General features: G+C 40.8%; 2 protein-coding genes across 8 annotated transcripts in view; one reads left to right on the forward strand and one right to left on the reverse strand.

Annotated features, from left to right (window-relative positions):
• CCDC186 (coiled-coil domain containing 186) overlaps nt 1-5,344 on the reverse strand; it is a 54,512-nt gene extending 49,168 nt beyond the window's left edge. For 2 of the 3 annotated variants that reach the window (XM_086680931.1, XM_086680932.1), the window contains exon 1: nt 5,170-5,344. In XM_086680931.1, coding sequence (XP_086537057.1) covers nt 5,170-5,318 — 149 coding nt within the window. In that variant the 5' untranslated portion in view covers nt 5,319-5,344. Of the gene's footprint in view, nt 1-5,136 lie in introns of all 3 variants that reach the window. The other variant, XM_025917971.2, reaches the window with a different exon arrangement.
• A 4,824-nt stretch (nt 5,345-10,168) lies between these two features.
• TDRD1 (tudor domain containing 1) overlaps nt 10,169-24,545 on the forward strand; it is a 50,202-nt gene continuing 35,825 nt past the window's right edge. For 3 of the 5 annotated variants that reach the window (XM_025918232.2, XM_086680933.1, XM_086680936.1), the window contains exons 1-3: nt 10,169-10,261; nt 18,660-18,990; nt 21,231-21,280. In XM_025918232.2, the coding sequence (XP_025774017.2) occupies nt 18,690-18,990; nt 21,231-21,280 (351 nt within the window). In that variant the 5' untranslated portion in view covers nt 10,169-10,261; nt 18,660-18,689. The other 2 variants (XM_086680934.1, XM_086680935.1) reach the window with 2 other exon arrangements.

Raw genomic sequence — 24,545 nt, forward strand, 5'->3', positions numbered from 1 at the left:
GAAGTCGGACGCTCAACCGACTGAGCCACCCAGGCGCCCCAAGAAACATTTTTTATTTGCCTTAAAGCCAACCATTATCTACCTTTGTTTTATTTATTTATTAACACTTATTCATTTTTGAGAGACGGAGTACAAGTGAGGGAGGGCCAGAGAGAGAGGGAGACACAGAATCTGAAGCAGGCGCCAGGCTCTGAGCTGACAACACAGAGCCTGACGCGGGGCTCAAACTCATGAACTGTGAGATCATGACCTGAGCTGAAGTCAGATGCCCAACTGACTGAGCCACCCAGGTGTCCCTGTTTTATTTTTTAATGAAAAAAAACCTCTCATTTCTACAAAATTACTTCCATATAAGAGCCTTACAAATAAAATAAAAACACTGTCTTTAAGAACTTTTAGTACTAGTACTTGTTTTCTTAGTAATTAGCAATATAAACAATAAAAAAAAACTTAAGCCTACTCAATATAATGCAAAAACAAATGAATCCAATCCACATATATTTGGTAATAGGTTATCAAACAAGCCTCATACAAAAGTACCAAGTCACAAATACAATTCCAAACTATTAATTCATTCACCAGGTACGTACCGACTGAGCACGCATTATGTGCACATACTGTTCTATGTGTTGAGTACATGGCAGTGAAGAAAACATCCATCCCTTAGGGAATTTACATTTTGGTATAGTGGACCAATATATATATAAAAGCTCCGTGTTAAATCTTTTACTCTTTTTGTTTATAGCATTTTAATATGAACATCTGTCAGTGTTCCCTCAGAAGCTATAGAAGATATGCATAAGTGTTTTAAATTCAACAGAAAAATCTGGCTCAGTTCAGCATAAATATTTACAACAAACTACACAGTTTTAAATTACAAACTATACCATTTGAGTCTCAAGTAATACTAGCTGTATATTTCTTAGATAACATCCACTAAGACAAGCAAGTTGAGTCTGTGAGAGCACTCCTATTCTTAAATATAATGGTTTACTGTCCTTTGAAGGCAAAGTACATTGAAAGGTTTCTCACATATTTCCTAAATACACATTGAAAGCACCATGAACAAAATAACTTACATGACCAGTTCTAAGAAGGTTCTGATAAGTCAATTAAAATCAGAAGCAATAAATAACATCAAAGATGCATCCATAGTCCAACATAATCTGATCACAATCCTCAAGTAACCCGAGTAACTGGTTTTTGATGGATGTTACCTTTAAAATACAAACACTTTCCTGGATAAAGTTTTTAAACACAGAATAAACTAACAGGACAGAAAGGAACGTGTGTAAAAAACATGAAAACCTTTTTTCACATGATGAAAATATCACACACTGAAATTCACAGAAGGCAAATCAAATTCTACTTTTAAAAGATTAAAAACAAAAAAAGATTAAAAACTAAGATATTTCAAAAAACTCTGGATAAGTTCTATCAAAAAGGAGAAATATTTTGTACAGTAGTCACATTCTTTTTTTTAATGTTTATTTTTGAATGAGAGAGAGACAGAGTGCAAGCAGGGGATGGGGCAGAGACAGAGAGGGAGACACAGAATCTGAAGCAGGCTCCACGGTCTGAACTGGCAGCACGGAGCCAGACACAGGGCTTGAACTCACGAACTGCAAGATCATGACCTGAGCTTAAGTCAGACACTTAAACTGAACCACCCAGGCACCCCCAGTAGTCACATTCTAGTTAAACTTGTAAGTAAAAATTTAACTTTAATAAAGGAAACTTTGAGTTTCCTTTATGTGAAACATAGCACAATATTTTTAAAGTTGCCTTAAGTCTACAGCTTGAAGAGTATGAAGCCAAGGTCAGTATCCTTGTGGGGTTTGTTTAGCTTTGCACCCAAGACTCAGGGCAGAGCAAATTTTAGGGTTATGTGCATTATATCACAAAAGAAAACATTAGGACAGACTCAGGGCAATAGATGCAGCAAGAGTCCCCCCAAATAATACCAAACCCTGTGACAGGATAACAGGAGAAAGAAATTATGATCCATCAAGATTCCAGGAAAAAGAGGTTAAGTAGCCATATAATCTATCACGTTATTAAGTCATATATTATCAGTTTAGTATTTTAGACCCATACAATTTTATGTAACTCTAATAATAAGTTTTAAAGCAGAAAGTTTTTAATATAGAAATCTTAGTTTGAAGCTATCTGTAGAGAGCTATTTAAACTTTATTGGGGCGCCTGGGTGGTGCAGTCGGTTAAGCGTCCGACTTCAGCCAGGTCACGATCTCGCGGTCCGTGAGTTCGAGCCCCGCGTCAGGCTCTGGGCGGATGGCTCAGAGCCTGGAGCCTGTTTCCGATTCTGTGTCTCCCTCTCTCTCTGCCCCTCCCCCGTTCATGCTCTGTCTCTCTCTGTCCCAAAAATAAATAAACGTTGAAAAAAAAAAAATTTAAACTTTACTGAGTCTCAGAAAGTGTAAAAAGTTTTCAGCTAATTTTTTCCAAATCTGAAAATTAAAAGAAGGGTGGGGGGAAGAAAAATGACTGACCTATATAGTTCCTTCTTCAAAAAAGACGACTAATAAAGTTAAAAGTAAGTGGTAAGTCTGCCTTATATTAAGTCGTTCTGGTTAATGTTTAAATTTTGAAACCACCTTTGGCCTGGGCTCAGTTAACATGGTATGATATGGTTCACTAAAAAAATTATTCATTAGTACTAACTACATAATCATCCCTATAGTAGATTACCAATTCATGTGCCCTAATGACAAATATACTCACAATCCAATCAGTATTTTCCTTTGCCAGGTTTAATTGATACTTTCTATCTATTGCTCTTCCATCCCAATATTATTCCTTTTGTTTACTTTTTAGCCTAAATATTTTTTTTAATGTTTATTTATTTACTTTTGACAGAAACAACAAAGGGGAGGAGAGACAGAGAGAGATGGAAACACAGAATCCAAAGCAGGCTCCAGCTCTGAGCTGTCAGCACAGATCTCGGGGCAGGACTTGAATTCACAAACCGTGAGATCGTGACCTGAGCAGATGCTTAACTGACTGACCCACACAGGCACCTCAGCCCAAATAGATTTTTAAAATCTCAGTAGCTAATAAATAAGTTCAAAGAAGTCTGAAATCATGAGATTACAAATGATTTCAAAATCAAATGATCAATGCTCCTAGTGTTGCCCTGAAATGAATACTAAATGTAACATTGCAATATCCTAAGCCCAATGAATGTTGTTGAGAAATGCAAAATTTAGCTTTATTATTTAAAGCTAGAGATAAGGGATAAAAGAAAAATCCAAGTTTTACTGAAAGAAAAAAAAAACAAAACTTGAGACCAAGGATTCTTACTTTAACATGAACCTGTTAGAAGAATTTGGAAAACTAATGCAAATTAGTCATTCCTCAAAGGGAAAGATGATTTTTCTAAATCTCTAAGGCCGCTTCCACCTATTATCTCTTCGTAAAGACTGAATATACAATACAGTTACCTTCACTTTGAGATGTCAGCACGTAGCTGTAAAAAGTGTACTAAGCAACTGCCATCAGGAATGCTGTCATCGAATAGCACTAAAGGCCAAGTCTTGCATTTATGGGTGAAGGAACTAAAAGGTTAAGAGTAGCTACTGGGCTACACTACTCCCTTCATGTTAGTGGTTAAAACTCTGAAACACCAATGACATTCTCTGAACCTCCACTGTTTAAAGTAATCTCGAGGTTTATATGCTGGTATTCTGAATTTGACAAGGTTTTAAAAATTAATAATATCAACAGAAACACAATCCATGCATTTCCAGGGAAAAACAAGAATACAGGCACAAGCCAGGCATTTCCAGGTAGATTCTTCAGTATTTACATGTTGGCCTATTACACTGTAAAAAGGAGTTTTAATTCTTTGTAAGATTTGTGAATTACTCAGTAATTTCACTGAATTTAAAATAAAAAGACCAAAAAGGAAAGGAAAAAAATGAGGCCAATCATCACCCTTTTCTATTTCTGTAATGATGAATAAAGAGTTGAAAAGCAGGTGCACAGAGAATAGTATACTTTATTAACAAGGAGACAGTTCAGTTTCACTATCAATGTCTCTTGAACCTTAATTTTCCCCACAAGATCAACTCCGGCTAATACGAAGGTGTAGCCTGTAGTTGGTAAGGCTACACCCACAATTAGCATACCTATACACTTAGTCTTTTTTTAATGATTACCAGCACAGCTCTTGAAATACTGTTGCACCGATCTGCTGCATACTTTTCTTACAAAAACTTCCAGCCTATCATTTTGAAAGAAGTAAAAACACTAGGCATCAAGGGAACATCACACACACACGGAGAAAACTGCCAAATGCCTTGGTACCGTATGCCATCATTTTTACTAAACTAATTCCCACAGGTAACAAGACTAACAAGTGAAAGGGGCAGATTCTAGTCCTGATGCTCCGACTCCAAATCCAGGTCTCTTTAAACAAAACTAAGATGTGAATGTTAGCCACAGCTGTTAAATTGCTACAGCTAAGCATTAATTACACCTGCGCTGTCCCCTAGGCTTGGTACTAGGAAACATGTAGAAGAGCCTTTCCCGGGTTACAAGTTTGATAAACACAAATCTGAAATATCCTTACCAGCCAAGGTTTAGCAAACGCCTTGGATGTCCTTGGAAGAAAGGCAACATAAAAACCAAGAACAGTATCTTTCACATCCAAAATCCCCCAAAATCTTAAAATCATAGTAACGCAAGTGTTTACAGGACGATAAAAAGTCGCCACAACAGTAAACATAAGTCAACTTGGAGACGAAAAGAGAAATAGGCGATTGAGTCTATGAAAAATCGTCAAGCAGGTGGGGCTTAGCTGCAGTTCGCCCTGGGAGACCAGGCAATCGGCCCAAATTCCACTGCTCTCCAGGCACCACTCAGGAGGCACGGCCCCAGGACCCCCACCGGTCTCTGGGCCGCCGTCTCTCCAAGTCGGCCCGGGACCCAGGGAAGAAGGCAGGGAGAGGAAGGGACTCCTAACTCTGTACCCCTAGCGCTCGCCTGCCTCCACTGTCCCCGAGAGGCCAGGCGGACGGCCGACCAGGGCCCCGCAGAGCCGCGAGGGAGGTGGGCAGTCCCGCCGCGCCGCCACCACGACTCCCGGTCCGCTTCGGGCACCCGTCAAGCACTCACCCCACTTCTCCGAGCCTCAGGCCGCACCCCTACCGCGGCCGCTGAAGCTCCGGCTCAGGACCTAATTTCTCCATAGCGGGGACCGGCAGACCATGAGGTGCGAGGAGACAGAGAAAAGGGACAACACCGACGCCGCGCTCCCTCCTTCTCGGTTTCCTCAAGCCCCCGCGGAGCTGACACATCAACAAAGATGGCGGCGACGCTGAAGCCGGCCCCACTACAGCTGAGGGGGCGGGGCTCTCTAGAGGAGCCAATCAGGGAGGCGCGGGCGGTGTGACGCGACGCACCTCGGTGCCAGTGTAACCTGTCTGCAGTGGGCGGGGCCAGGGCAGCACCGCCTCCTGCACTTGAAGCGCTGAGACCGGCGCTCAGACTCTGGGCACCTACGCCCCAACTGACTTGGCTAGCCAGCGATCCTGCTAGTCCTGTCCTGTGTCTCGCGCCACTTATGACCCAAGCCTGCTCTTTCTTTCTGTGGGACGCGCTCATTGGATATAAGCTCACCTCACCTTTTGACCCTTCTCATATTAGTCAGGGGCATAAAGCAATAAAAGAGAATTCGAAATTGTGACTTCCCAGCTCTGATGCGCAAACCTTGCACCTGACATAGGAGGAATCAGCAGGAGCAGCCTACCTGCCCGTCGACGATTCATCCGTGGGAGAGATTCTGGGGGTTTCCATAACACCGCGTTCGTGTGTACAGGGTGGCACTCATTGCCATTGTTTAATAATAAACTGTTCGTGCGTTCGTCTCTGGCACCAGGCTGTGAGCGCCTTGAGTGCAAGAAGTGTCCTATCCGGCCTGCCAGGTGTCCTTATAGGCAGCGTGGGGAGTGACATGCGGGAGGTGCTCAAATATTAGCAACAAAAAGTGTATTGGGGGGAAAAGTGTATTGAATACAGTTGCTTAAACAGGTCCAGGTAAGTAAGGTGAACAGTTTGTGGAGGTTTTGCAAACCTATACTGTCCAGTGAAGTGATGTTCTTTGGTTTAGGACTCCTTATTCACAACTTATGAGTGAAAATAGTTCATTGTGACAAGTTGTCGATGTTAGAGTTTGTAAAGCAAAGCTTGTTCCTGTTCTGTTAAGCTTCTTTGATACTAACTACTGGGGGTGGAAATCACTAAAAAATTCAACATTGTGTAACTCTGTTCCTCTTTCCTTTTCAACAGGAAATAGCACCTCCTTCCTTAAATGAAAATAGTGCACTGAAACACACTGCAGTTAAAAGTGTTTTAACGGTGAAGAAATGATTTAACTTTAAAATAGTCAACCAAACATTCCTAGTGAGATATATTATTTCAAGAGAAAATAAAAGTTTAGGCCTTTTTCACAGCTCATATTGTCAGTAATAACATTCATATCGTTATTTCTGAAATATACATATTAATAGTAAGCATTAAAGTAATTACGTTTCTTGAAACCAAGATTTTGAGTATTGGAGAAAGGAAATACAATACATAATCAAAGAAATTAAGTAAAAATTATGCAAACCTAAATTTGAATTTGGAAATATCAGTATGGACTCATGGTATTTTTTGTTTTTTCATTAAAAGTCTGTCCACTGAAAAGGCCTGAAACAACGATCAACACAATGCACACTCTTATTCTCCATCATTGGTAAATATAATTTCCCACCAAGAGTCACCTGGGCTCCTCTTGGATATCAAGGACTGTTTCTAAGTCTGGGGCAGGAAAAGTACAGTAAAGTCTAAGACATGTTGGTTGTATCAGAAAGCAAAGAAGAAAGTGAAGATAATAGGAGTTGTGTCAAAGACTCGGGGACAGGGGGTGGGCATTCAGAGGTATGCACATTGGTCAAAGGACAATTAAGCATTCAAAAATGGTAACAGCAACTGATTGATACATCTACTATGTCCAAAATTAATGTGTGTTGATTTTCTAAAACATCATTTGGCCACCTTTGGAAGATGCCAAAGAATCATCACATTCTGAAAACTGATAAAAGAATCAAACATCCTAACTTTCCTGTTACAAACTGAATCTCAAATAGTGTGGGAAAGTTCTTCACAGAATAACGGATAATAAATGCAGAAGATAGATTTTTTCCATTTTTCTAGGCCTGATGAAATAATGGACCTAGTTAACGATCATCAATGAGTCTAAAATCATTAGAAGAAAAGCCAGTGGAAAACTTTATAGTAGATGGATGGGGCTGACAACACTTGAACCTGATAGATCAATTTTAGTATTTCTCAAAGAGACACAACTAGATAATAAGTGTCTTCTGATGTGATGCAATAGAGGAACACAATACCACCTGTGAAGTATTCTTACCAGAGGAGATGTGCTCAAAATTGAATCTAAGAAAAACTGCCATTACTTCATTTTTTTGTTTGTTTGTTTTTACATTTATTTATTTTTGAGAGACAGTGAGACAGAGTGTGAGCTGGGGAGGGGCAGAGAGAGAAGGAGACACAGAATCCGAAGCAGGCTCCAGGCTCTGAGCAAGTGTTTAGCACAGAGCCAGACACAGGGCTTGAAACCACAAACTGTGAGATCATGACTTGAGCTGAAGTCAGACGCTCAACTGATGGAGCCACCCAGCTGCCCCCGCCATAACTTCAATGTATAAATTGCAAGAAAATCATTAAAAGGGAATCTCTTTTGGGGTGCCTCGGTGGCTCAGTTGGTCAGGCGTCCAACTCTTTGGCTCTGTTCATGCATGGTCTCATGGTTCGTGAGTTCCAGCCCTGTGTCGGGCTCTGCGTTGATAGCATGGAACCTGCTTAGGAGTCTATCTCCCTCTCTCTGCCCTTCCCTCATTTGCTATTTCTCTCTTAAAACAAGTTAGAAAAAATAAACTAAATTTAAAAAAAAGGAAATCTCTTTTTAAAGTATAGTACTGAATACAAATAGAGGATCTTGTTTGGAACCTGATTTGAACATAATTATTAAAAAATCATGTGAGATGCTGGAAATTTTAAATACAAATTTTATGATATTAAGAAATTATTAGTGGGCCACCTGGGTGGCTCAGTAGATTAAGCGTCTGATTCTCGCTCTCAGCTTGAGTCATGATCCCTCAATATGTGGGATTGAGTCCCACATTGGTCTCTGTGCTGAGAGTCCTTAAAGAGGGGAAGCATAACTCCTCTTTCTTAGGTGTAGATGGTGTATAATGACTTCCTTGCAAAGTGTACAATATGCAAAGAGAGTGAAAACAAAAGTAACTTTAGAGTACAGAAACCTGAGGAACACCACCAGTCGGGGGGGGGGGGGGTGTCGCAAGCATGTTATAAAGGTATGTATGAATTGTGTCTTTCTACAATGTCAGTTTTATTCCATCATAAAGCAAGATTAATGTAACCGTAAAGGAGATTCAGGATTCTAAACTCAATGAGATCTCTATGCGTTTAATTTGGCTTCCTACACATCACACCATGTACGATATAAAGTCATGCAACAAACGAGATACGATAAGGATAAGAAGTTAAGGAACAAAACAAAGTCAGTGTGTGAGCACAGTTAAGATGAAGACTTGGTAGGTTCTGGGCCAGCTCTAGGCACCTACTGCTTAATATGTTCAAAAAGTTGAGGGTCTCTATTATGTTTAGAGATCACTCAGGCAGAGCCTTCGGCAGCAGGCAGTCAGATGAGGAAAGGTCAACACCCAGAGAGTCCGGCAGTCTGCTGCAGAAATCCTCCCTTTTAAGAGAAGTTTAATCAATCTTGGGCCTTTGCAGGTTTCTTTTAGTGCTAGTGATCATCAGCTCCTGATTCTTCCAGGCCTTACAGATTATTACCCCTCGGTACTTCCACTCTATATTGGTTTTGGTGATACCTGGCGTCAGCTGCAATACCCTTGGCTGCTTTCCTGATTACATCACAATTTGACCTGAGGGACACGATCTTGCACTCTACAGGTGGAAAGCATCAACTGTCATGAACCACATCCAAGGATGTACACTTGGTATGATGCAATATGAATGGCACTTTCCCTCTGTAGCCTTCTTTCCAAAAACCTATTTACTCCAGTCTTATCATGAGAGAAACATGAAACTGACAGTGGGGAATCTTACAAGATGCCTAACAAGTACTCACTCCTGGAAACTATCAAGGTCATCAAAACAGGGAAAGTCGGAAAAACTGCCATAACCTAGAAGAGCCTAAGGTGATATGACAACGAAATGTAAAAATGTGGTATCCTGAATGGAATTCTGGCTCAGAAAAAGGACAGTAGGTAAAAACTGAGGAAATCTAAATAAACCCTGGACTTTAGTAACAATGTATCAATGTTTGTTCCTTAATTGTAGCTAATGTGTCCTACTAAGGGGAAACCGGGTGTGGTTAATGTGAGAAAATACGAGCTTCTCAACTTATTCTGTAAATCTAAAACTGTTCTAAAAAAAAATCCATTATGGGGCACCTGGGTGGCTCAGTCGGTTAAGGGACCAACTTTGGCACAGGTCATGATCTCATGGTTCCTGAGTTCCAACATTGTCTCTCTGCTCCTCCCCCATTAGCGCGCTCTCAAAAATAACAAATTTTAAAAAAATCCATTATAAAGGAAAAAAAGATACAAGTCAGGATTTGCTTCCAAACAACAGGGGTGTGTGAGGGGTACAGATGCAGACAAGATCCACCGTGCATTGGCAATGTTCAAACTTGGTGATCACTACAGGGGGGTACCAGGTTTCTTCTCAATTTTTTTGAAAGGCCCCTAGTCCGCCCCCCCCAAACTTTTCTAAGTATTTAAGTAGCACCAACACATAACCAGGTGCACTTGGGGGGAAGAAAAAAGTGACCACCTGTGTTTAGTTTCCAAGACCAGGCAGAGGTAGCGGATTAATTTGAAAAACGTTGCAAGACTTTAAGTGGTTAGTGCGACCCAAGGGACCTTTAGGGAGTCGGTTTGCGTCTTTGCGCTCAAAATTCGCCGTCCGCGTTCGCAGGGCCACATTTCTAGAAGCAGCCGGAATAGCTACGGCGTCTCCGCAGAAGAACTTCGTGACCGCGCGGCACCGAAGCACAATGACGTGGCCGGGAGACCAGAGCTCTGCTTCCCCAGCGCACGGAGGGCGCGCGGGGGCGTCGCGGGGCGCACGTGCGCGCGGACTGCGCAGGCGCCGCTCTGGCGCCGAGCCGGACTTCGGAGATGAGGTGAATGCCGGAAGCGTACTTGGGCGGCGGGGTTCCAGGGCACCGGCGGCCGCCACCACGGCCGGGCTTCAGAGACGGGTCGGGGTCGGCGGCCCTTTTGCCTCCTACCAGGTCAGGGTTCCCAGGCGCGTGGCAGAGCGAAAAGGGACTGCGTGAGGCCTTCGGGGCTTCAGTCGCTGGGGACCGGACGTTGGGCGCTGGACGTTAGGGTTGGGCGTTGAGGTCGGACGTTGAGCGGGCACAAGGGGCCTGGAAGTGGAGAGAGGATGGAAGGGTGTTGGGGCCCTCGGAGCCTTGGCTGGGAAGGGCAGGTTTAGGGTTGAAGGTTGTGGTGGGGGAGGGGCGAGAGACGTGAGACTTGAGCCCCCGGGCAAATTCGGGGGGGGGGGGGGGGAGGCTCTGCCGTACTTTTAGAAAATAGTACTTCCGGGCGTGAGCCTCCAAAATGTGAACGTCCCCTGGGATCCCATTCGAGGAGCTGTTTTCTCTGGTCGCCAAAAGAAACTATAGTTTGTGGATTCAGTCACTGCTTTCGTTTAGCTCGAAGCTGCCTGTGCAAACGACACTTAACGCTGCCTAGACTTTCCCCCTACTTCCTGCCTTCTGTAGGGAACGTAGATGCGCCATGCCTTTAGCGGGCGGGATACGGGTGAGCCAGCCCTGGTTCCTTTGGCGAGGGTTTGTAGCGTGTCTGCTGGGCGCCAATCACAGTTGGCACTTGAGTCCTTGCTATGAATACGCTGGCTTGGTTGGCTTCTGGAGTGTGAGAAGGTGCTTCTGGTTTCCTTATTGAGCTCTAAGGGTATTGAATGCGAAGCGGCACGGTCTAGGACTCAGACCTGGATTTTCATCTCAGCTGTGCAAGGGTGCTCGCTCTGGCACGCGGGGGTGTGGGGAGGGGATGGTTGGCAAGTTAGTTCACCCGCCCAGGTCCCCCTCACTCAGCTGGAGGAATAAGGACATAGGAATACTTTAAACCTCAGATTACTTCAGTGGGCAAAGTAGTTACGAGTAGAAAAAGTTCTTGGTGGGAGTGGTATAAAAGTAAAGTCGAGATCATAGCTGCCTTTTACGCACTTTGTGAGCACCGGCCACGGTGCTAAGTCTTACACACATTCTCAAACTTAATCCTCATGGGTAAGTGTTATGAGGAAGTGAGTAAGGTTGGCCGCGTTTTGCAGAAACTGAATCCTAAGAAGATGAAGTGATTGGGGTTGAGATAGCATAGCTGAAAGAGGAAGATGAGCCTTTGCTCAGATTTGGGTCTGACCCGCTTACATTTAAAACTTGTGTTCTGCTGAACCATTGGGTTTCACAGCTTTAAAACCGAGCGTTTCCTTTGAGTAGCCATTCTCTCTGAACGCGTGGGGAAAACAAAAGCAAACATCAGAGAAGAAAAAATCACAGCTCAGTATCTGTTGCAAGTAGTTTTGGTATTAAAGGACAATGCACAGTGGTAAAAATTCACTTTAGCCTCTAGGCTGTAGTGTTCTGGGAAGGAAGGCGAAGGCTTACTGTCACTGGTTGCAGATGTATGCTGGGATGCTCCTGGCCACATGGAAGAGGGGGGAGCGGGATCCCAAGGGAGTAAAAGAAAAGGCTTGCTCCTCAGGGAGCTTCATGTTTTATTGATGTCAAATCATGAAGCCCAGAACAAAATTTACAATACAAAGCTAAGGCCTTATTTTTGCCTGTAGTACTCTCAGTAGTCACTTCCATTCCATTGCTCTTTTATTACATCAGTGATTCCTTTAACATAAATTTGGGGACCCTCCTAATTAACCTCTTGTGTTAGGTTAAGGAAATACATAACTAATTACTATGGATTTGGGAATGGTTATAAATTCTTGCCACCAGTAGCATGTAAAAAATAGTACATTGTATATAGGGGAAACTGCTTGTTTTACAGCTGGGTAAGATTAGCCTATGAGGTCTCATGACCCTTGCAACAGTGTCTGATACCTCTCTGTACCTGTATACCGGAAGTCAGTAGCTCGAGGTTGGGAAGCATGGCATTATGGAATAGTGTCTGCCCACTCCAGATTCGAGCATGCCCAGTGATTGACACAGGATGAAGCCAAGTAGGGATAATTGCAGGTTTTTTACAAGTGTTTTTTAATGTCGAAATACATGTGTTAGAATTGATAGAACTGTAGGGGCACCTGGGTGTCTCAGTTGGTTAGGCGTCTGGCTCTTGATTTCAGCTCAGGTCATGATCTCACAGTTCGTGGGATCGAGCACAAAGCCTGTTTGGGATTCGGTTTCTCCCTCTCTCTCTGCACCTACCCCACTTGCGTGCACACATGCACTTTCTTTCTCTCTCAAATTAAAAAAGAAGAAGAATCGATAGGATTGTAAATCAAAAGCATTTTTAATACGATAATAAACACTTTTTTAAAAAATTAAATTCTACAAGATTTTAGGTAACTGCAGGTTTTACATGTACTCACAGAATTCCAGGCTGCCGCTCCAAAAGCTAGAGCATGAGTGGAAGTGGTTAGTGTTCAAAGTAAGGCGGAGTATGATTCTGCCACCCTGCTGTTGGCTCACATCTGCAGTCCTGTGCTCTGTTAGAAGAAGCATGTCTATATGAAGGTTTCTGATGAACTAGAGAAAGTCCAGACTTGTGAGGACTCCGGAAGGTGCTACATCAGCTGGTGAAGGACCTGGAGGAAAGTTGACCTGGTGGGACATCTCAGATATTTGAAAGGTAGTGATTACAGGGCAGCAACAGAATGGGGGGGGGGGGGGGAGTGAATTATTTTATAAAAAAGAATGCAGCACAATTGGTTGTCCAAAATTAAAGGAAGTTAAAAGCCTCTAGTTATAGAACAGGTCTTCACCACTATTTGCTCTGGGCGTTGGAATGAAAATTCCTGAATAGGGTGAGGCAAGTGAGGTGTCTTTCTAACCTACATATTTCACCTTTTTATTTGCTGCTTACACTTGTACATTGGGTCTAAGACTGATTCTGTTGTTCTGAAGTCAAATTTGTTGGCTAATTTTTGGAGTTTGTAAGAGTGGATGTAAGACTTGAGGTTTTGCTATTAAATTTCAGAAAACCTTGGGGCGCCTGGGTGGCGCAGTCGGTTAAGCGTCCGGCTTCAGCCAGGTCACGATCTCGCGGTCCATGGGTTCGAGCCCCGCGTCAGGCTCTGGGCTGATGGCTCAGAGCCTGGAGCCTGTTTCTGATTCTGTGTCTCCCTCCCTCTCTGCCCCTCCCCCGTTCATGCTCTGTCTCTCTCTGTCCCAAAAATAAATAAAAACGTTGAAAAAAAATTAAAAAAAAAATTTCAGAAAACCTCATAACATGATGTAATTCTCTGTTTAAGACTGCCAAATGTAATTTAGATAATTTCATTTTTCCTGTCGAGATTGTCATGAAAATACTGCAGCAGTGTCTTTTAAGTAGTTTTGTATCAAAAGATTCAAATATCTTTTGAGTACTTCATTGTACAAAAACACCATGGTAGGTGCTATGGGAAATCAGGGGGTTTTTGTTAATGGTTTTAAGAAGACATGGTTCCTGCACTCAGGCTACTTTTTAAAATAACCTAGAAGACAGACATAATTGTCTATAGCTAACTGTAATACAGGGTGGAAAGTAACTGACTGTGGATTGACTGTCAGCCTTACTAAATGACAAAGTTAGGAAAGGCTATTTTGGGAGTTACATGTTGTGTATTGAGGGTCCCACTGGTGTCTTGAGAAGAGGACTATACCCTACTTTTGTGGTTTAAATATTACTTGATCCTTTACTTGCTTTAGAATTAACTACACTTTAGGAAAAATAGGCTCAATTTAAATGTAATAGTAATATTTTAATTTTTAAGGATATTTTAATCTTTAAATTTTTTTTGATGTTTATTTTTGAGAGCATGAGTGGGGGAAGGGCAGAGAAAGAGGGAGACAGAGTCTGAAGCAGGCTTCAGGCTCTGAGCTATCAGCACAGAGCCTGATACAGGGCTTGAGCTGTAACTCACCAGCTGAGCCATGAGATCATGACCTGAGCTGAAGTTGGACGGTTAATCAACCGAGCCTCTGAGATGCCCCAGAGATGTTTTAATCTTTAAAATGCTTTTTTCTATAAAAGTAATTCTTATAATTGGGTAAATTATATATAGTGAAAAAGATTCCTTTGTCAACCTACTTTACACAACACTCATTGTTTTAAAAGTTAATGTATTTCATTGATCATGCTTACATGCAGGGGTTATTTTTTTTTCCAGTCATTATATTGGATATACAGTGTTTCTGATTTTTCATTTGCTGTTCTAACACATTTCACAATATTTTTAAAACTAGGACCCTAAATGGTAACGTTAATATTCTATTTAGTAATGGCATCACAGTTAACTTTTTTCTCCAGTATTTTTCATCATTTTAAATAGGATTTTTGTTATTTAGGATTATTTTAATGGGATGATTTCTAGAAGTAGAGTTGCCAGATGAGTGACTAGGAATGTTTTTAAGAAGACATCTATATCTCAGGGTGCCTGGGTAGCTCGAGTGTCCGACCTCGGCTCAGGTCATGATCTCACGGTTCAGGAGTTCGAACCCCACATCAGGCTCTGTACTGATAGTTCAGAGCCTGGAGCCTGCTTTGGATTCTGTGTCTCCCTCTCTCTGCCGCACCCCCCCCCCCCCGCCATGTTCTGTCTCTCTCTCAAAAATAAACATTAAAAAATTTTAAGAATACATTGATATCTTAAGAATGTATACTTAGAGACATACATACATGTACGTATGTGTATGTATGTATGTATATTCAAATTGTCTCCCAGTAAGAACATATTACTTTATATTCCCTGCAGTAATGAGTGTCCTTTTTAATCACGCTCATGCTGGGTAGAAAATAAGTTACTTAATTTCAATTTTTGTTTTTTATTACAAATGAGGTTGAATGTTTTTACCCCTATGTTTATCAACCAGTCTTCATCTTTTATGCATTCTGTTCATGACTTTTGCTCACATGTTTTATTGGTATCTATCAATTGTGCTGCAAATAACAGAAAACTCATGGGTTTATTTGATGCCATAGCAAGTCTGTGCATAGATCAGAGCTGACGAACTGACTCCAGGTTACCGCCAGAGACCCCAGGTGCTCTGCCTTTCCAGCTCTACGAACCTTAGAGTGTGTGTTCTTCCTTGTGCTTATTTAAGCTTCCTGATTGCGTTATAGGAAGAAAGGGGTGAAGGATCCTGCTATCCAAACCTGTCCATGTTCATCAAGAAAGGACAGAGCTTTCTGGGAAGTTCTCCTCAGGAGGATTTTTTTTTTTTTTAATTTTTTTTTTTCAACGCTTATTTATTTATTTGAGACAGAGAGAGACAGAGCATGAACGGGGGAGGGGCAGAGAGACAGGGAGACATAGAATCGGAAACAGGCTCCAGGCTCCGAGCCATCAGCCCAGAGCCCGACGCGGGGCTCGAACTCACGGACTGCGAGATCGTGACCTGGCTGAAGTCGGACGCTTAACCGACTGCGCCACCCAGGCGCCCCATCCTCAGGAGGATTGATTATGGCCAGTGTTGTCTCTAGTGCCAACTGACAAATCAGAGGTAGAAGATGGCTTTCTGGGTCAATCACAGTGTCTGCTACAGTATCCGAATGTTTTTACTATTTATCACATTTTTAAAAATTTTGGTGTTGAATTTTTCACCTATGTGTTCATCTTTATTTCCTGGCCGCTTTGCTATTTCTTGTAAGTTTTTGTTTTATAGAGTCATGTTTGCTATCAGTTTCTTCGTGATATTTTACCACTTTTAAACAAAAAGCCCCAGAACCCTTCATCTTCTAATGTAGTTGTTGTAGGCTGATTCCCTGGGAAATAAAACCTGAGATGGAGGTTTGTGTACTGTGATGAGTGAACATGGCATTAGTGTTTCTGGAGTTCGTTGGGGTGGCCTTTCTAGTCCAGTATATGCCCAGTATTGGAAAAATGAATGCTTTTGGTTGTATTCATCGTAGTATTTAAAATATCACCACTTGCTTTCTGTATCTTGACAACTGTCTAAGGCACTCGTGACATTTAAAAAAATTTTTTTTAATGTTTATTTTTTTCTGAGACAGAGCATGAGTAGAGGAGGGGCAGAGAGAGAGGGAGACACATAATCTGAAGCAGGGTCCAGGCTCTGAGCTGTTAGCACAGAGCCCAACGTGGGGCTCGAACTCATAAACCGTGAGATCATGACCTGAGCTGAAGTCAGTTGCTCAACCGACTGAGCCACCCAGGCACCCCAGCACTCCCGATATTTTTGAAGTTGAGTTCTATTTTTATCGGCTATTAATATTAGTATTCCACCTTTTTTTTTTTTTGGTTGCATAGCATGTGTTTTAGTTCTGTTATTTACAGCATTGCTATATGATTTCGTTTTTATCTGTGTTGCTTATGCATAACATTTAGCTGGATCTTTTTCTCCCTAAGTCTTTTTTCTCTTTTAATTGAGACTCAATCACTGATACTTGGATTTGGTTCTGTCACATTTGATGTTTTCTACTGACCATGCTTGAATTTTTTTTTTTCTGTTAGACTGAGATTTTTTCTTCAGTAATTTTATTTTTTTCTTCAGTAATTTTAAATTCATGTATTGTTTTTGTTCTTCTAGTAGTTACCCTAATATGTTAATGCATTTTTTTTTTATAAATTTATCCGTTTATTTTGAGAGAGCACATGTGGGAAGGGCAGAGAAAGAGAATCCCAAGCAGGCTTTGCACTGTCAGCATGGAACCCGATATGGGGATCGAACTGAGGAACCGTGAGATTATGACCTGAGCCGAAACCAGCAGTGGGACACTTACCTGACTACGCCACCCACACACCCTGGGAAATGCACATTCTTTAAATTTCTTGTACAGAGTGTGTGGCATTACTTCGTATTCCTACCCTCACCCAGTTTCCCCTGGCAGTTACTTCTCTTTTGTAACTCAGTGTCCATGGTATTTCTTACCGCGTCCAACTTTCTTCGGTGTAGGTGTGCTTTCCCTGGCAGCTGCAGGATCTCTCTCTGTGACTGCCTATCTGCAGGCCTTGTGTTAGGGATCTTTCCAGGATCTGGTCCTCAGAGAGTTCCCCACCTTTGAGTGTGCCTGTGTGTTTCTTTTTATTTCATTATTTTTTCTCTATCGTCATGGATTAGGCTAGGCCTAATTTAAAGCAGGAAATGAAATAGGCATTTTAGGACACCAGGAGGAGGACTTTTCTGCTATTTCTTTATCTTCTATTTAAAACAATGTTAAGCAACATTTAGATGATACTCCTACCAGTTTAATTTTTTGTGGCTTTTTTTTTTTTGGGCAGTTTTGCCTGCAGTCAATAGACAAGCGGTGGTAACTCACTACACAAAGAAAAGTTGTTTGTCCACTTTTATTACTTCCCTTGGGCAGGACACTTAGTATTCTTTAAGAGTAAGAGAAAAACAACAAGCCAGCATAAGGTCTGGATGGAGGTTTTTCAGAGGCACGTTGCAACAATATGCTACCTTCTTTTCAGAGAAGGATGCACACAGATAATCCTGAAAAACAGTAGATACAAGTTACAGTTTATGGAAGCACAGCTGGAGATGATCAAAGCAGAGGCCTTGGGAAGAAAAACAGATCACATGGAGGTCAGCTGAAGCAAACTGAAGGATGGCTGGGAAGAAAGGAGCTAACCTGGGGGATGAGAGAGGCGGGGACGGAGGGGCGTGGCCATTGGGGAGCTGGGCTCAGCAGATACAAGGTCATACCATCTAAATAGGAGCCAGTAGAGGGATTCTAGAAAAGTAGGCAATGACCCGATGAAAACAATGCCCTTTATTGTATTTCACCTTTAAGTTGCATGCACTGAGTTGGAAATATTTCTTTTAAAATGTGAAAGTTCTATCGTTTCAAAAGCTTTTTATTTTTTTTTTTTTCAATGTTTATTTTTATTTTTGGGACAGAGAGAGACAGAGCATGAACGGGGGAGGGGCAGAGAGAGAGGGAGACACAGAATCGGAAACAGGCTCCAGGCTCTGAGCCATCAGCCCAGAGCCTGACGCGGGGCTCAAACTCACAGAACGCGAGATCGTGACCTGGCTGAAGTCGGACGCTTAACCGACTGCGCCACCCAGGCGCCCCTCAAAAGCTTTTTAAAGTAAGAAACGGTGTCGAACTCTGAGATTATTCTTGATGTCTCTTGAGTTGTTAGTTTTTTGTCTGTGGTTGAATTGTGTGAAACTTGGGAGTTTGTGCTTATCGATAGAGAATCGAATTGTTTTTTTTCTTTTGCCTTTAGGCCAGGCTGTGATATCACAGTTACCTCTGCTTTGGAATCATTCAGGAGCATTACCTGTTACATAAAAAGAAATCACCTGGGCCTACAGGCTTCTACTTTTGTAATTAAAAATTGCCTTGTAAATATGCTTCTTCCCGTAGACTTCTGTGAATGTCGCATTGCCGCGTAGTATGATGTCAAGAAATCATTTGGAGGCATCTACTTATAAAATGACAGAGCCATTTAATTTTGAGAAAAATGAAAACAAGCTTCCACCATGTGATTCTTTAAGAAGTCCTGGAGGACATGCTAACCACCCTAACTTCCGGTTGAAAAGTCCAGAGAATGGAAATAAAAAGAACAATTTTTTGCTTTGTGAGCAAACCAAACAGTATTTGGCTAGTCAGGAAGACAATTCAGTGTCTTCAAACTCTAATAGCCTCAGCAGAGAGGTGACTGGATCCAAAGGAGACAGGAAAACGTTGCCAACAGGTAAGTGGAAACTACAGGTTTAATACTTCTTGATTCTGGTGGTTTCTTTGGCTTATCACAAGTATGTAATTACACACCCATGGGCTATTAACAGAATAACGAAATGGCCACCTTGTAGTATTTGCATTTAAATATTAATCTAGAAGGAAAAACCAGGTGCCAAGTAGCTGCCTTTGACTAGATTCATCACAAAAAGGATTCCTGAGGAGAGAATGTCTATCTCCAGAGGAGCCCCTCCCACCCCCACAATTGAAGGACTAGGAGTGTAGAAAGGAAATACTGTACTCTGGCTTTTTATGGGAACTCTACAGATTGACCATATTTAAAAAATACCATGCAAATTGTATGCATACAAAAGCTCACAAAAATGTAGCTAATACATTAAATTGTTTCATGAGGTGGTGGTTTTTTTTTGTTTTTGTTTTTTTTTCCCCCTTTAGTCCTCAGTCCTAAAAACCTGGTTTTTAAGGAGGCTGGGCCCTGGATGAATGTGTATCAGATACGATCTTTTAATGTTATGGTGATGTAGTTCTGGCACGGGGTTTCCCAAGAGGTCAAAACTATTTTCTGAATCTCAAAAATCATTTGCTGCCTTTGTTGTGCCAACTTCACGCTGGTGCAAAAGCAAAGATGAGGAAACCAGTGGTGCTTGTTAGCTCCACGTAGGGACACCAGCCTGGGTTAGTGCTCACTGAGTTTTTCATCGGTATGCACTTGTAGTTAAGACAGACAAAGGTGGAAATGCCAGTTTTACTAAAGTACGTCCTTGACAAAGCAGTAAGAGTTATTACAAAATCTTGAACCTTGGGTACAGGTATTTGTAGTAACAAAATGGGAATTATCCCCAGCTTCTGCTTCATAACGAAGTATGAAGAGCGTGTGTGTGATTGAGTTCTGAGCTGTATGGAAACTTTTTTCTTTGAACATCATTTCTACTGGAAAAGAATGACAAACTCTGGTTATTCAGATCTAGAGATCTGGCAGTCTCAAAAATGAACAAAGTGAGCCTGTCGCCTCAAGGAATACACCTGACAGTATTTTGTTGCTAATGATAAAATTCGAGCTTTTAAGCAAAAATGAGAATTTCAGGAAGCTTGTATCTGCCACTCTGTGTGACAACTTCTCAATACTTGAAGACTGTCCTCATGAGATGCAGAGGGATGTTAACTAACACACGTGAAGTTTTCACTATTGTAAAATGAAATCGTCCACATTTGGAAGATCTGCGTAACTCAGAGTTTCTCAGTCTTTTCCAAATGACCAGCGTGTGATGTTGCGAAGTCACGTATAGGTTAAACACGTATGAATGAATGTGCATTCATGAATCAAAGTGCAAACGTATAAATCCACTCAAGGTGCAAGATGAATCAGTGGATTTCGGTGTCACATTATGAAAAAGTTTTAGATTCCACCTTGCAGCCACTCCTTAAACTACCTACCCCTTGAGTTTTGCCATGATATTAAAGGAAAATATCCATAATTATCTGAGAAGGCCGTTAAATACTTCTCCTTTTTGTAACCATGTGTCTGTGAGAGGCCAGGTTTTCTTTATATGCTTCAATCAAAGCAACATATCACAGTGGATTGCAAAAGCAGATGTGAGTCTATCATTAAACCAAACATTAAAGATGGGTGCAAAAATGTAAAACAGTGCTACCCATAATTTTTTTTTTGCTTTAGAAAATGTATTTGCTTTAAAAATAAAAACAACCATGTCTACATGTAATAATTTATGTTTAAATGTTTTTAATTTTAAAAGTTTAAAATTTCTAATTTTAATTTCTTTTTTTTAACATTTTTTTTAAATTAGGTAAGCTTTAATTTTAAATTAAGTAAGCCCCAGTGTGGGGCTTCAGCTCACAACCCTGAGATCAAGAGTCATATGCTTTATTGGTTGAACCAGCCAGGCGCCCCTTAATTTCTAGTATTAGTAAATATTGACAGACATGAGCCATATAAACAAAATCTCTTTGAGGTTCTCAGTAATTTCTAAGTGTGTAAATGAGTCTGGTGTTCAAAAATGTCTGAGAACTGCTGCCTTAGTGAATTGAGAAAAGTTCACAGTAAGAAGATTGGTATTTAAGGAAGTTTCAGGCAAATCCTTTATCATTAGGAGAAAGTAGGATTGTTTAGTGTACCTTTAAGGCTATTATGGTATAATTTTATTTGAATATCTAATTATGGTATTGTACATTTCTAGGAACAAAGTAATATTTGGCTTTTATGTTTTCCCTCTCTAGGAAACTCAGTGTCACCATTAAATGTTGCAAACAATTCACCACCCAAAGAAGTAAGTAGTAGGGTGATGTGTCAGGACTTTTTTTTTTTTTTTCTGTTTTGTGTTTTTGTTTGGGTAAAAGATTCTAAACATACTTTGTATTGTGTTAATGAAGAATTATTCAGTTTTCAGGTATTAGTCAAGGTTGAGCTTCCATTTCTTTAACCTAGTACCTGTTTTTGTTTTAATTATAATTTTTTTAATGTTTGTTTATTTTTGAGAGAGAGAGAGACAGGGTACAAGCAGGGGAGGAGCCGAGAGAAAGGGAGACACAGAATCCAAAGCAGGCTCCAGGCTCTGAGCTGTCAGCACAGAGCCCGACACGGAGCTCTAACTCAACAAACAGTGAGATCATCACCCAAGCCAAAGTCGGACGCTCAACCGACTGAGCCACCCAGGTGCCCCTAACCTAGTACCTTTTAAAAACAATTCTTTCTTTTTAGGTAATTGTAGATTACCATGCAATTGTAAATGCAACTCAGCAGTTGACGTGCAGAAATAATACAGATCCTGTGTAGCTCTTTCCCCGTTTTTCCCTGTGGTAACTTGCTAACTTGCTGCAGAACTTTGTATAATATGACAACCAGGAGATTGACAGTGATAGAGTCAGGATACAGAACATTTCCATCATTCCCTTGCATGCTTTTTTTATGGTCCTATCCATTTCGCTCTTGCCCTCACCACTTCCTTAATCCACGGAAGCCACTAAATCTAATGCACATCCACAGTTTTGTCATTTCAAGGATGTTGTATAAATGGAGTCCTACAGTATGTAACCTCTTGGGATTGGGTATTTTCACTCAGCATAATTCTCTGGAGATTCATCTAGGCTGTTGTATCCATAATTCTGTTTTTATTGCTGAGTAGTAGTCCATGGTTTAACATTCACATGTTGAAGTACATCTGTATTGTTTCCAGTTTTTGACTCTTCCAGCTAAAACTGTTCTAAATATTCACATGCAAGGTTTATGTGAACATAAGCTTTTTGTTTTTGTTTATTTTTGCTCTGGGACAAAGGCCCAGGAGTATAATTTCTGGATCATACAGTATCACATATTTAAGAAACTACTAAAGTGTTTTCTAGCATAGCTATACCATTGTATGTTTGCACTGAGAAAACCTGCATCCAGCATCACCACCAGAATTTGGCGGTGGTTGTATTTTTATCGCTCCCATTCTCATAGGTATGTGGTGATATTTCATCGTGATTTTGTGCTCCCCCTAATGGCTATGATAAACACCTTTTCACGTATGTATTTGCCATGTGTATATCCTTTTTGGTGAAATGTTTATTCATACCTTTTGTTCATTTTCTAATACGGATTGTTTATTTTTTTAACTGCTGAGTTTTGAAAGATCTTTATATATCCCAGATTCTAGTCTTTTGTCAACTTGTGATTCACAAATGTTCTCTCCCAGTCTGTAGCTTGTCTTTTCATTCTCTTACTAGGGTGTTTAGCAGAGCAAAAGTTTTTAATTTTAATGATGTCCTGATCTATTTTTCCTTTTATGGATTATGCTTTTGGTGTCCAGTCTAGAAACTCTTGCTACTTGGGCTTCAGGAAAAAAAAAATTTTTTTTCCCCAAAAAGTTTTATAGTTTTACATTTAGATTTGTGGTCCATTTTGAGTTAAAGTTGTGAGACTTAGGTCAAGGTTGATTTTTTTTTTTTTTTTAATGTCTAATTTCTCTAGCCCTATTTGTTAAAAATGATGTATTTCCTCCACTGAATTGCTTTTGTACTTTTATCAAAAGTTAATTGGGCATATTTGTGTGGGTCTATTCTCTATTTTCTCTTGTTTTCCATTGACCTATCTATATATTTCTCCCACAATACCATACAGTACTGGAGCTATGTAGTAAGTCTTGAAGTTGGGTACTGTGATTCCTCCCACTTTTTTTTTTTTTTAATGTTTATTTATTTTGAGAGAGATCGACAGAGCATGAGCGGGGGAGGCGCAGAGAGAGGAGGAAACAGAATCTGAAACAGGCTCCAGGCTCTGAGCTGTCTGCACAGACACTTAACCGACTGAGCCACTCAGGCGTCCCCCCACCCCACGCTTTTTTTTTCATGATTGTTTTAGCTTGTATGTAGCTCATATGCTTTCCAATATACATTCTAGGATAATCTTGTCCATATCTGCAAAAAGTCTTGCTGAGATTTTGATAGGAATTGTATTAAACATGTATATCAATTTAAGGATTATGGGTATCTGTGTTGTGTTGAATCTTCCAGTCCATGAATATAATCTCTCTCTCTTCATTTTTACTTAGATCTTTGATTTCTTTCATTTCGTAGTTTTCAGCTTATAAGTTCTGTGCACATGTTATTATATTTACACCTACGTGGTTTTTTTTAGTGATTGTAAATGCTATTATATTTTTTATTTCCATGTGTTGTCATGTTCGTGGCTAATATATATAAATATGGTTTTGCATGTTTCTCTTGTATCCTGTGACTTTGCTGAAGTCACTTTAGGGATTTTTTTTTTTAGACATACTTTGGTATTTTCTATATAGGCAATTTTATCTTCTGCAAAGAGGAACAGTTTTATTTCTTTTCAATATATGTGCTTTATATTTCCTTTTTTTTTTTTTTTTTTTTTTTTGCTTTGTTGCACTGGCTGGAACTTCTAACCCTGTGTTGAATAAGAGTGGGGACAATGGATATCTTGCTTTATTTCCAAACTCAGTGGGAAAGCATTGAGTCTTTCACTATTAAGTGTAATGTTAGCTGTAGGCTTTTTGTAGATGAGCCTTATCAAGTTGGTGAAATTTTCTATTTCTACTTTTTTGATGGTTTTTATTGTGAATCAGTGTTGAGTTTTTATTTTTTTTTAATGTTTATTTGTGAGACAGACAGACAGACATAGAGGATCCAAAGCAGGGCTTCGGAGGGAGACAGAGGATCTTATGTAGGCCCGAACTCAGGAGCCAGGAGATCATGACCTGAGCCAAAGTTGGACACTTAACTGACTGAGCCACCCAGGTGCCCTGGTGTGGAGTTTTTCTAAATGCTTTTTCTTCATTCATTGATAATTGATCCTTTAGACTGTTAATTTGGTGGCTTTCGTTGATGTTTTAAAATATTCTTTGGGGCACCTGGGTGACTCAGTTAAACATCTGGCTCTTGATTTTGGCTCAGGTCACGATCTCATGATGGGTCATGATGTGGGTCATGAGATTGAGCCCCGCGTTGGGCTGGGCACTGGGCATGGATCCTGCTTAAGACTGTGTCTCTCCCCCTCTGCTACTCCTCTGCGTGTGTGTGTGTGCT

This window comes from Puma concolor, chromosome D2 (assembly GCF_028749965.1).
Source record: "Puma concolor isolate L17-30 chromosome D2, mPumCon1.1.hap2, whole genome shotgun sequence".
In the NCBI taxonomy this organism is placed as follows: domain Eukaryota; kingdom Metazoa; phylum Chordata; class Mammalia; order Carnivora; family Felidae; genus Puma; species Puma concolor.